The sequence below is a fragment of the Cyprinodon variegatus genome, unplaced genomic scaffold (genome assembly GCF_000732505.1).
Source record: "Cyprinodon variegatus isolate N-32 unplaced genomic scaffold, C_variegatus-1.0 Scaffold110, whole genome shotgun sequence".
Lineage (NCBI taxonomy): Eukaryota > Metazoa > Chordata > Actinopteri > Cyprinodontiformes > Cyprinodontidae > Cyprinodon > Cyprinodon variegatus.
Genome location: NW_015150563.1, coordinates 74,272 through 85,431, shown reverse-complemented (window position 1 = coordinate 85,431; position 11,160 = coordinate 74,272). Strand labels below are relative to the sequence as shown.

Sequence of the window (11,160 nt, the reverse complement as noted above, 5' to 3'; positions counted from 1 at the left end):
TATATATATATATATATATATATATATATAAATAGCTGTAATATTTGATTATTATATAATGTTTTGCCAGTTGACCTTTTTAAAACAATCTCACACCACCTTTAAAATATTTGTGAAATTCTCGTGCGCTCATCGCGTCACACGCTGTTAACCAATCAGAAAACGAAAACGAAACCCAGAACCGCCTTTATAGCAATCTGATTGGCCCCCTGCCCAGACGTTGTGGCCTTATGGGCGGGTCCTGCTCCGTGTAGCGGTTAGCAGGGAGGCTTGCCGACTAGTCCGGGAAGAGAAGCTCAGTGGGTTTCCTTCTTCCTCCAGAGCTGCAGCGCATAGGTGAGTCCACAGCGGTTAAACATGTGTTTTACTATGCTTGACCAACAGCTAGTTTTTAATGCCAACGGCCCAGCGGCTACAGAGCTGACATGGTCAGAAACGACCACCACCACTGTTCAGAAAACACAGAACCGCCATTAACCTCTTGACAGCGGTGCTTCCACTGTCTGGGACCTAAAACACATAGAAGCTGCGAGCGTTACGAAACCGCAGCTGGTTGAATGAGGTCAGTTTAACCGCTGCTGTTTTCACATTTATCCTCCGTTTGATTAAGCATCACCTCACTGGGGGGTTGCAACATCCAAGCAGCATTTCTATTAGTAGCAATTACTAGTAATTACTTCTAATGAGTAGTAATTACTAATTGCTACTATTAAGAGGTAATTACTAGTAATTTGACCAGCATCAAAGATGCGTCGGTGCATGCATGGAGCCCATAGAGAAAAACACAGTACCAGTGCGCGTGCCATTTCAAGGAAGTCATGGGACCGATACAGGTGTTGTTTCTAACGGTTTAAAAGGGTATCTGTCAGAATCATAAATGTTCTACAAATAATTTCTCATCTTTTGCGGTTTATAAGGTTCCATTAACACCTTTGTTTATAGATGTTCAAGGTCTGCCTGTTTTTCAGTGTAGTCCTGGTTCTCTGACTGTGACTGGCTGGATGTACTCTCTTTCAACCTCTGACATGGGAGCTGGCTGCCTGGCTGTGTTTTCTGTCTTCTACAGTTGCTTTTTGTATCTCTTCTTCTGTCTCCTTGAACCCCAGTCGGCCTCAGCAGATGGCCGCTCACACTGAGCCTGGTTCTGCTGGAGGTTTTCTCCTGTTAAAAGGGAGTTTTTCCTCTCCACTGTCCCTACAAGCATGCTTAGTGTGAGGGAATGCCTTTGAGTCAATGAGTCGATGGAATCAACTGGTTTTCTTTAGTTAGAAAACTTTGAATCAATTTGACTGAATGATCTGGTTGAACTATAAAGTGCCTTGATGTGACATGTTGTGAATTGGCGCTATAGAAATAAACTGAATTGAATTGCTCAAAAAATAAAGGGAACACTTAAATGACACATCCTAGATCTGAATGAATGAAATATTCTGATATAATACTTTGTTCTGTACAAAATTATATTCATTTTATTTCTATAGTGCCAATTCACAACATGTCATTGGGAATTGGCACTATAGAAATTCATCGAATTGAATTGAATTAAAATTATCCGGAATTTTGGAGCAGCCTAAAAAGAATAGAAACATTTCAGCCGTTGCGTTTTTATTTTAATTTTCTTGTTGTGTCATCCTTTTCCTCTCAATTATAAATCAACTTATCTGAATTAAAGTTCATTTCAAATTATTTACTGTTTTTACTGTACTTACTGTTTTAAAAATATGTTTTAAAATCCTAGGCCACAAGCATCCTCATTTACATTTACCCCTAACTTTTCACATTATGATATATAAATGATATATATGGCTTCATCTAAAAATAGCAAACATATTTTCAATTTACGCATAGATATGAAATATACAATATAACCTACAATAACTTAAATTATATCGTTGTACTAGGTCATCAAATCCCTCCATCCATCCATTCTCTGGCACGCTTAAGCCCAAGTGGCAGGATCAATACAATTTGGCAATATGTGGAAAGGCTTTAAGATGCCTCATTAACCCATCCCTAGTAATCACTACTAATCACTAGTAATCAGTAGTAATTCCAGTCAGGTTCCTGTGGTCGTCTAAAGCTGTTTTTGTGACTGAATGTTTCTCCACAGGTTTTCACTTCAATCTCTGATTGGCTGTTCAAAGTGCAGAACCCTATAGATCCTCACCCAATCTTCTGATTGCGCTGCCGAAAGCATGGAGTCCACTAGGAGGCGGCCTCAGCACAAAGCAAATGAAGGTGGAGCAACGGAGAGATCAGCGCAGTGGGGCAGAGCTTGGTGGGTTCAAACTTTCTCTGTGATCAGATTACACATTGAACACTGGGGAGCAGTTTAAACTGAAGCAGCTGATTAAACTCCAAACTTTGGAGCTCAGATGTATTCTCTTTCATTACTGTAAAGCTTCCGTTATTTTGAGCCTGAATGTTTAAGCGGGATTGTATCTATCCAGTTGACAGCCAGTTCTCTCTGATAACATCTGGCATAAAACCCCTGACTCTGCTTTAGGGAATCACCTTTTATCTGCTGCTCTTTATGATTCTGTTCCTGGAGGCTGAAGTTCATCTTAGCCAGGCTGTAGAACAGAAATCTGCAACCTGCAGCTCCAGAGCCTCGTGTGGCTCTTTGGACCCTCTACAGCAGCTCTTTATAGTGGCCAAAATGTATATAAAGACCTAAATAATGTACTATAAAATAAATATGATTCTTAAAAGCTTAAGTGATTTTTATAAGAAGGAAAATAAAAGAACCAGACATGTTTTTAGAGCCATTTTTCTTTTAATTAGTGTGGAATTTATATGTTTTGAATTTTTTTAAAAAGCTAAAAATACATATATTTTGGGTTGTTTAAGATGGTAACTAATTTCCTAATTAGGATTAAAAATAAAAAAAAACATATATATATATTTTTTTGAAAAAGTCATACCATGTGGCACAAAACAACTTTACTTGATCAGACTCGGGTAAAGGGGCTCTTTGAAAGGTTGCAGATGCCTGGTGTAGAACAAGAACAGGAGGGGATGGTAGGCCTCAGTTAGAGAAACCTTCCTTCTTTTCATAATTTCTCCCCTTTGTTTTATTAAAAACATCCTAATGACAGAAGGTAGTTTTTATTTCCATAATCCTGGAAGTATACCTGAAGCCAGCATGTTGGTGGATTTACTCAAGAGCTGCTGAGAAGAGCACAAACAGGCTGCATCCCTCTGAGCCGAGGAGGTCCTTGGTGGCAAACACAATCATCCAGGTTTTCTTAAAATCGAATCTTTATTAATAGCAGATTCCAGGAAAGAGATTTACTGTCTAGCTCTGATGGAAGCAGCCTTCCAAATCTGCATTTGGATCTGGTGTCCTGTCAGATGAGCATATCCGTAGTCAATATGCATGCGCAAGATATGAGATCTGCGGTTATCCCTTCAGTTTTGTACAAAAAAAATAGACTTTAAACTACCTCAATGGGCATTTATCCCTCTAGACATGTACAAAAAAAACAATTGAAGGTCAGATCTCCATACGCTTCAAAAAACACCAAAAAGTAAGTAATTTAATAGATTTTGTACACGAATATAGGGATACACACCCATTGAGGTAGTTTAAAGTTCATGTTTCATACACAATTAAAGGGATAAACAAGTATTGACTGTGGGTAGGCTGGTCTGACCGGGTATGCTCATCTGACAGAATTTCATAGGGTGTACACCTTAGTGCACCAAAACTTCAGGAGGTCGAGGCTATGCCGCACGGCGGTGCAAGCTTCTTGGGGTTAAATGACAATAGGGGGTTTTCAGGTGACGTCACGCTCACGTGACTACTCAGGGCGTCCGCCATATTGGGTGGCAGTCGTTTCGCACCGTTGACCCTGCATTGTATGATGCCTTAGGCAGTATTGACAGTGAAAAATGGTGAAAACGTGTTTAATTGTTGGTTGCACGGCCCGTGGAGGTGGAGATCAACGCTCTTTCTATCGCATACCAGCCGTACTCGTGAATCAATGTGAAAAAACAAAACAGCTATCTGAACAACGCCGTCACCTATGGCTGACACGGATATCCAGGTCCGATTTGGACGGTGTTAAGCTGGAATACGCCAGAGTCTGCAGTGCTCACTTTGTCACAGGTAATTAACTGTCAAGCATTTAAAACATGTAAGAATATATTAATAATAGGGCTTGGGCGTCATGACGTATTACTTTCCGTGGCCGCAATGTTGACTGCCTCCGCCTTCGCTACTCAGACTACTGCCTATGACTACCGCGTACTGGACTCCCTCTCTCAGCCGTGTTTTAATTAGATTAATTTCACCTTAACTTGATTTCAACCAGCGGGAAAAGGCTCAAATATGTGAGAAACCCGGAGGGTTTAGGGAGGTTTGGCAGTTAACGTTACTAACCAAACCTTTGAAACACATAGCAGCTAGTTAAAAGTACATTACATGCCTGAGTGGTTGTTAGCACTAACGGGTAGCACTGTTTGCTGGCTTTATGAGCTGCAGCTCCTGAACCCATCCATTCGTAAACTGCACATGAGACTCCAAGGACTTGTAGCTTTGGAACTGTTCTGAAGTATAGGCGCTCACAACACAAACAAGGTAGCCGAAGACGTCTGATATGCAAAACAGTGGCAACAAGTCCTTGTTTGGAACTTCATATGGATCCAAATTATTAATAATGCTGATTTTGTCAACATACCGGTCCCGGTAAATTTCAGATCCTTTTCGGATCGCGACATGATATATGATATATATGATATATACGATAATATGCCACCCAAGATGGCGGACCGGAAGCTGGCCAGTGACGTCACTGAAAACCCTCTATTGACATTTCTGGAATTGAACAGTAGGTATGGGGGTAGGGGTGGGGGGGCTAATTTGGGTTATAATCTTTGCTGGTCTTGGAATTGTTAACAGCCAGAGTTGGAATTCAATTCTTTCTCCAAATTCACAAACTACTCATCAGTTATGTTGAAAAATATTAAATAAATAAATTTTAGTCCACAGACATCCTTATTCACTTGTTCACTTAAATTTACCCATTTTTTGTTTACAATTATATATTCCATCTAAAAATATCAGACATGTTTTCAATTCAAACTATAGATTTGAAATAATACGTTATACCACATAATGGCTTAAATCATTTTACAGGTCATCAAATCGGTGTCAGTTTAGTCCGGAGGTCTTCAACGGGGGATCCGTGACCCCTAGGGGGTCTGTGGAGGTACTGCATGGAGGTCGCAAAAGTTTTGATTGATTACTTTTTTTTATAATCCCCCCTGCAATTTTTTCCACTAATTGAAATGTATTTAAATGCACATTAGTATGAATTCAACACACTGTAGTAAACAGATAAATGGAGGCAGAAGATGTCTTTCAGTCATCAATGCACATGTTCAGCGACACACAGGAGCTCTTTCAAGATGGGAATGGTTTCATTCACAACACCTGTCCCATCAACCAGGAATCAGAATCAGAAATACTTATGTAATAGAGTGACTATAGAACCAGTTTGATATAACACAATTTCATACAATATATATCATTAGGGGGTCCCCGCTCCATCTCGCCATCAGTTTGTGGGTCCTTGGCCTGGAAAACTTTGAAGGCCCTGGTTTAGTCTGTCAAAGAGGTTGCATGTAGGGATTGTCCAGCAGGTGTCAGGATTCATTGACACAGTATAGACACAATATCAATACAGTTTGCTACTATGTCGAAACGCTTTAATGGCACCACATCACTAGACAGTACTGTTTCCAAGAACAAAAAACCCTCCAAAAGAATCCTATAGTTACCAGGCATTGGAAGAGTTTCCGTAAACTTTTCAAGCAAACAGGTAAGTTTGCAAGCAGTGCAACGTGCTTGTTCCCTTTATTGAACTTGTCCATAGGGATATTACAGTAGCAGCCATTCAAAATAGCCCTTCCCGGTCAAACACTAGCTGAATGACTGCCCACTTCCCTGCAACTCCCAGAGAAATCCCCTTCCAGCCACTGGACTGACGCCCTCTTGAATATTTTTTTACTCTTTTTTACACTTTGACTCCACCCTTTCACTGAATTACAGGAATTACCAGGACATGATGCTTCTCTTTAGATCTTAATGTCCACAAATCATGACAAACCCTGGTTCAGGACCCCTGGCACCTGGGGTTCAGGATTTGAGAGGCTTGCTCTCAGCAGAGTTGGACCTTGCTTTCACCTGATTTTTCAGCCTTTAGACTTTTTTTTAGACTTTAGACAGATTTTATTTGTCATTTTGTTTACACAAGTGTAAAATAAAAAGAAATTTCGATTTGTAACAGCTCACTGGACAATTTCATCTTAAAAAAAAAAAAAAGGAAAATAAAGCTTTTAAAGGAGAAGTTCGGTTTTTTACACTTTAAGCCCATTTTCTGTAGTGTCCAGGATGAAATCGAATGATCGACACCAAAAGTTTGACAATTGGTCCTGTCTCTGCTTTTTGGCTCATTTAGAATCAACCCCTGGCTGCTTTAGAATGGCTTTCATAGAGCATGTCCGATAATGTCCTTAAAACAACCTTAAACGTTCTTTTTTTTTAATATGCTACTCACCGTGTCGTCAGCGCTGTTCAATGACGTTCCAAAAAAAGTTTCGTGAAGAAAAAACGTTCCTGTAGTGTTTTATTTAGCATTTTGTAAATCCCATTGAGTTCTGTAGGAATAGTCAATATTCCGCTGCCACCGGAAACGGAAATGGGGCCTGTTTACACAGTTGTAGTCTTTTCGCTTCACTCTGTGTACTCCGACGTCGAGAATCAAGAATCCACCTTTCGTATTCCATTTTCAGAGTTTTTTAAAGTGTTTAACAGAGACGTTAGCACCTCGACGTCGGAGTACACAGAGTGAAGCGAAAAGACTACAACTGTGTAAACAGGCCCCATTTCCGTTTCCGGTGGCAGCGGAATATTGACTATTCCTACAGAACTCAATGGGATTTACAAAATGCTAAATAAAACACTACAGGAACGTTTTTTCTTCACGAAACTTTTTTTGGAACGTCATTGAACAGCGCTGACGACCCGGTGAGTAGCATATTTAAAAAAAAAGAACTTTTAAGGTTGTTTTAAGGACATTATCGGACATGCTCTATGCAAGCCATTCTAAAGCAGCCAGGGGGTGATTCTAAATGAGCCAAAAAGCAGAGACAGGAGCAATTGTCAAACTTTTGGTGTCGATCATTCGATTTCATCCTGGACACTACAGAAAATGGGCTTAAAGTGTTAAAAACCGAACTTCTCCTTTAATGCTACGTTCAGGCCTAAAGCAGCGAGAGCAGCAAAAACGTGTATGCTGCTTCATTTTTGATGATTGTACAAGTTTATTTGTGACGCACGCCTGAAGCATCTTCGCTGCTCTAGCTGGGCAGTCGAAAAGTGGGTCTGATGCGTATTGGGCGGAGCTACCCTATCCTTTTTTTTTGCCTGTAGCAATGGCAGCTATATATGCTGTGATCAGTGGGTAAAAAGTAGTTTGAATATGATTTTAAATGGGAAAATCCACCTGGAAACTTAATCTGTGCAGTCTGTTCATCCAGATTACCATTGCTGTCGGAGCCGCTCAGACCCCCACATACAGCAGATTGTACAAATAAATAAAATAGAATAAAAAACTATGTAAGGATATTCATGCATGGTTTGCCGCGGGGGCTGGAAAGCGTTTTTCATGTATGCAATCCAAACTGTAGGCACCAGGATAATAAAAGTGTACAAGTTTTTCCGGCAGATTTAGGCATTTTAAATTATATTTAGCGTTAATAAACTGCTTCAGAGAAGTGATCATAGTGATCTGCATCATCAGCGATGTGTCCGTCTTCCTGCCAGCTCCCAGATCAGCTTCTCTGATTGATTGATGTGGCAGCACAAAGTAAATTTTTCCAACACCACGTTCGCGCGTCAGATGCTCAGAAGATCACTTTGCTTGTAAACTAGCTGCTCCTGTTGCCTTTGCTGCTTCAGGTGTGAACGTAGCATTAGTTTTATCAATTCGTCTTGATTTAGCCGAGTTGTAAACAATGTTTGAAAAGTTTAATGATGGATTTAACTAGGGGCACTTGTCCGCTCTTCTGGTACTTTGTGGCTTTGAAGAAACTACTGATCTAAATGAGAAGACAGACTGAAGGGAAACTCAACGTTCAGATGCCTCAGAGTTTGGGTTCCTGTCAAACATCTCAGTGACGTGTTGTAAATGGGCGCTTTATAGCAATTTATCTGGAATATTACTGCTAGTTTATGCTGTTTGCATTTCCAGTCTAATCTGGTCTAAAAGAGATAAGAGGAGGTAATAAACGGCCATTCAGCCGCCTGCTTTAATCCGAGATAAGAAGGCTGGAGCTTAAACTGCAACAATGGGCAGCTTGGCTCCGATTCATACCAGTAATGTTAGTCTGCTTCACATTTTGATATATTTTTGAAATGAGGGTCAGAAATGTATGATATCAATGAAACGGCCATCAGCCACATTCATCCAAAATAGACCACATTGTTCAGTTTTTGTTTGATATTTTTTACAGGGTTTATTTGCAAGTGCCTGCATGTCAGTAAAAGTATTTTCTATAGAAAATTTTCTGAACCAATCTTATCCGTTCCCAGGGAGGTGGACTGGTTTTCCCTGGTCGGGGTCATCAGCCTGCTTTGCTTTGCTCCCTTCATCGTCTTTTACTTTGTGATGGCGTGCGATCAGTACGACTGCTCCGTCAGCCAGCCTCTCTTAGAGCTTTACCAAGGAAAGGCAACCGTGCTCTCCATCTGGGCCCGGGCCCCCTCCTTCACGTGGACTGCTGCTAAGATCTATGCTGTGTGGGTGAGCTTCCAGGTGAGGTTTGCAGCGATCCGTCGGTGCATGGCTCAGAAACCTGTCCTGTTCCTCATGCCCGGCGTCTTGTCTTCCAGGTCTTCCTCTATGTGTGTGTTCCTGACGTCACCCATAAGGTGGTTCCAGGCTACGTGGGCGGGGTGCAGGACGGCGCTCGTACCCCTGCTGGTCTGCATGCTCTTCTGATATAAAACCACAAACACGCATGCTTTCTTTTCTGACACTCTGTGTTCTCCTTCTCTCAAGGTCTCATTAACAGGTATGAGATCAACGGGCTGCAGTGTTGGATCATCACCCACGCGCTGTGGTTTGCAAACGCCAACTATTTCCACTGGTTTACTCCCACCATCCTCTTTGACCAATGGATCCCCCTGATGTGGTGTGCCAACATTCTGGGCTACGCCGTATCCACCTTTGCCTTTCTGAAAGCCTACCTGTTCCCCACCAATGCTGAAGACTGGTGAGCTCTGCTGCTCTGATCCACATTACTGTATATACTGATGGTAACAAAACGTCACCTCCATGTTTGTGACCTCAAAGCAAGTTTACAGGGAACGTCTTCTATAACTACATGATGGGAATTGAATTCAACCCACGAATTGGCAAATGGTTCGACTTCAAGCTTTTCTTTAATGGCAGACCCGGCATCGTTGCCTGGACCCTCATCAACCTGTCCTACATGGCCAAGCAGCAGCAGCTGTACGGTCACGTCACCAACTCCATGGTTCTGGTCAACGTGCTGCAGGTAAGGAAGGAAGATGAGCTCCTGGTAACTGAATCACTAGGGAAGCAATCCGTGGCTTTTTTAATGGACCAGGGTTTGTTTCTCCCTTTGTGGGTCTGAAACAATGAGGACTAGGGGTGTGGGAAAAAATTGATTACGCAATATGTCCTGATTTTTACCCAATATAATATCGATCTTTGAGTTCCTGATATCAGTTTAAAAAATCAAAACATTTTAACCTAAAACAATGAGGGAAAATTGGGCTACCTCTCCACCACCACTGATAGATGGCACTGTGGAGTCCTTTTGCTGTGCAGTGCAGAGCCATATCTGTAGTTGAGGCAGTCATGACTCAAACCTCAAACAACATGGATGCCAAAATTACGGAACAATCGCTATCTTCTGATGAGTATTTTCAGCACTTGCTTTTTTCCAATTTGATAGATAGTATAAATATTGCAATATAAAGTGATATTGCAATATTGTGATAATATTGTATTGTAACCCAAGTCAATCAATCAATAAATCAATTTCTTTATTGTCAACTACAATTTACATTGTATTTGAGATTTGAGTTTCAGTACAAACCATTCGAACAATTTACTGGGGCCGTGTGTGCTGCAGAATGCTGCCTTTGGTGCATTCTTATGGCTGCCAAGGGCCCCACACTGAGTCGGTTCCCTATAGCGCTGCCTTTAGGTACCGTGACATATCGTATCGCAACACCTTGACACTCCTCGCCCTAATGAGGGCTCTGAAACATTTTATCTTCTTAAAGAACAACAGACTCAGAGCAAGAATGAAGCCAGAAATGTAGAAAGATAAAGAATGTCTATCCAAGACACCTCCAGTGGCAGTTTTGGCCTTTAAACCGGGAAGTAGGCCAGAAAAACCAGTGAGCTGTTTGGTGACAAACCCTCAGCCTCATCTACGCCTCTTCATCACTGTTTGCTACCAGTTAATAATCAGCATAATTGTAATTAAATTAGACCCAGTTTTCGAGGTGTAAGGTCCGTAAAGAGGTGATCTGCTCACTGTTGCTTTGCAATGCTGCTGTAGGTGTAGGTACCAGATCTCCTTGGGCACTGCGCATGCTACTGATGTTTCGCTTCATGATTAGCTGATCATTGCCACATGATGTAAAAAAATTGCAGTTGCCCAGAAAGCGATAATTACATCACGCAGCGTCAGTGTGCCAAGTCAGGAGCATCTGTAGTGTTAGCGTTTCTAATGATCGATGAAGTTTCACCTGAATGATAACAAAACAAAAAAATCAGTTTCTGGTGAACAAATTCACTGCAAGACGATGATATGAAGGGGGAGAGCTGGGTAGCACTGTAGCTAGCTGTGCTCAGTAGCTAACAGGTTAGCCTCTTTTAGCTCGGGCAGCTAGCCATTTTACGATACACTACTTTTAAATTTGTGTCAACAACAACCATTCATTTTCTACAAGTAGAGTACCGTATTTTCACGACTATAAGGCGCACATAAACGTCTTTTTTTCCCCTCAAAATGTGCGGTGCGCCCTTTGGTGCGGTGCGCCTTATGTGTGTTGTAACTGCGACTTTTGAGACCACCTCATTGAGGAGATGATGAGAGAGTGGCTGAATGTAA

At 41.4% G+C, this 11,160-nt stretch overlaps 1 protein-coding gene across 2 annotated transcripts in view; it reads left to right on the top strand.

Annotated features, from left to right (window-relative positions):
• The first annotated feature begins 241 nt into the window (after positions 1 to 241).
• The window catches only part of dhcr7 (7-dehydrocholesterol reductase), a 21,378-nt gene continuing 10,459 nt past the window's right edge, over positions 242 to 11,160 (top strand). Inside the window, exons 1-6 of one of the 2 annotated variants that reach the window (XM_015374930.1) lie at positions 242 to 336; positions 2,111 to 2,278; positions 8,600 to 8,822; positions 8,900 to 8,990; positions 9,069 to 9,282; positions 9,363 to 9,567. In XM_015374930.1, coding sequence (XP_015230416.1) covers positions 2,196 to 2,278; positions 8,600 to 8,822; positions 8,900 to 8,990; positions 9,069 to 9,282; positions 9,363 to 9,567 — 816 coding nt within the window. In that variant the 5' untranslated portion in view covers positions 242 to 336; positions 2,111 to 2,195. Of the gene's footprint in view, positions 337 to 2,110; positions 2,279 to 5,140; positions 5,214 to 8,599; positions 8,823 to 8,899; positions 8,991 to 9,068; positions 9,283 to 9,362; positions 9,568 to 11,160 lie in introns of those variants that run through there. The other variant, XM_015374932.1, reaches the window with a different exon arrangement.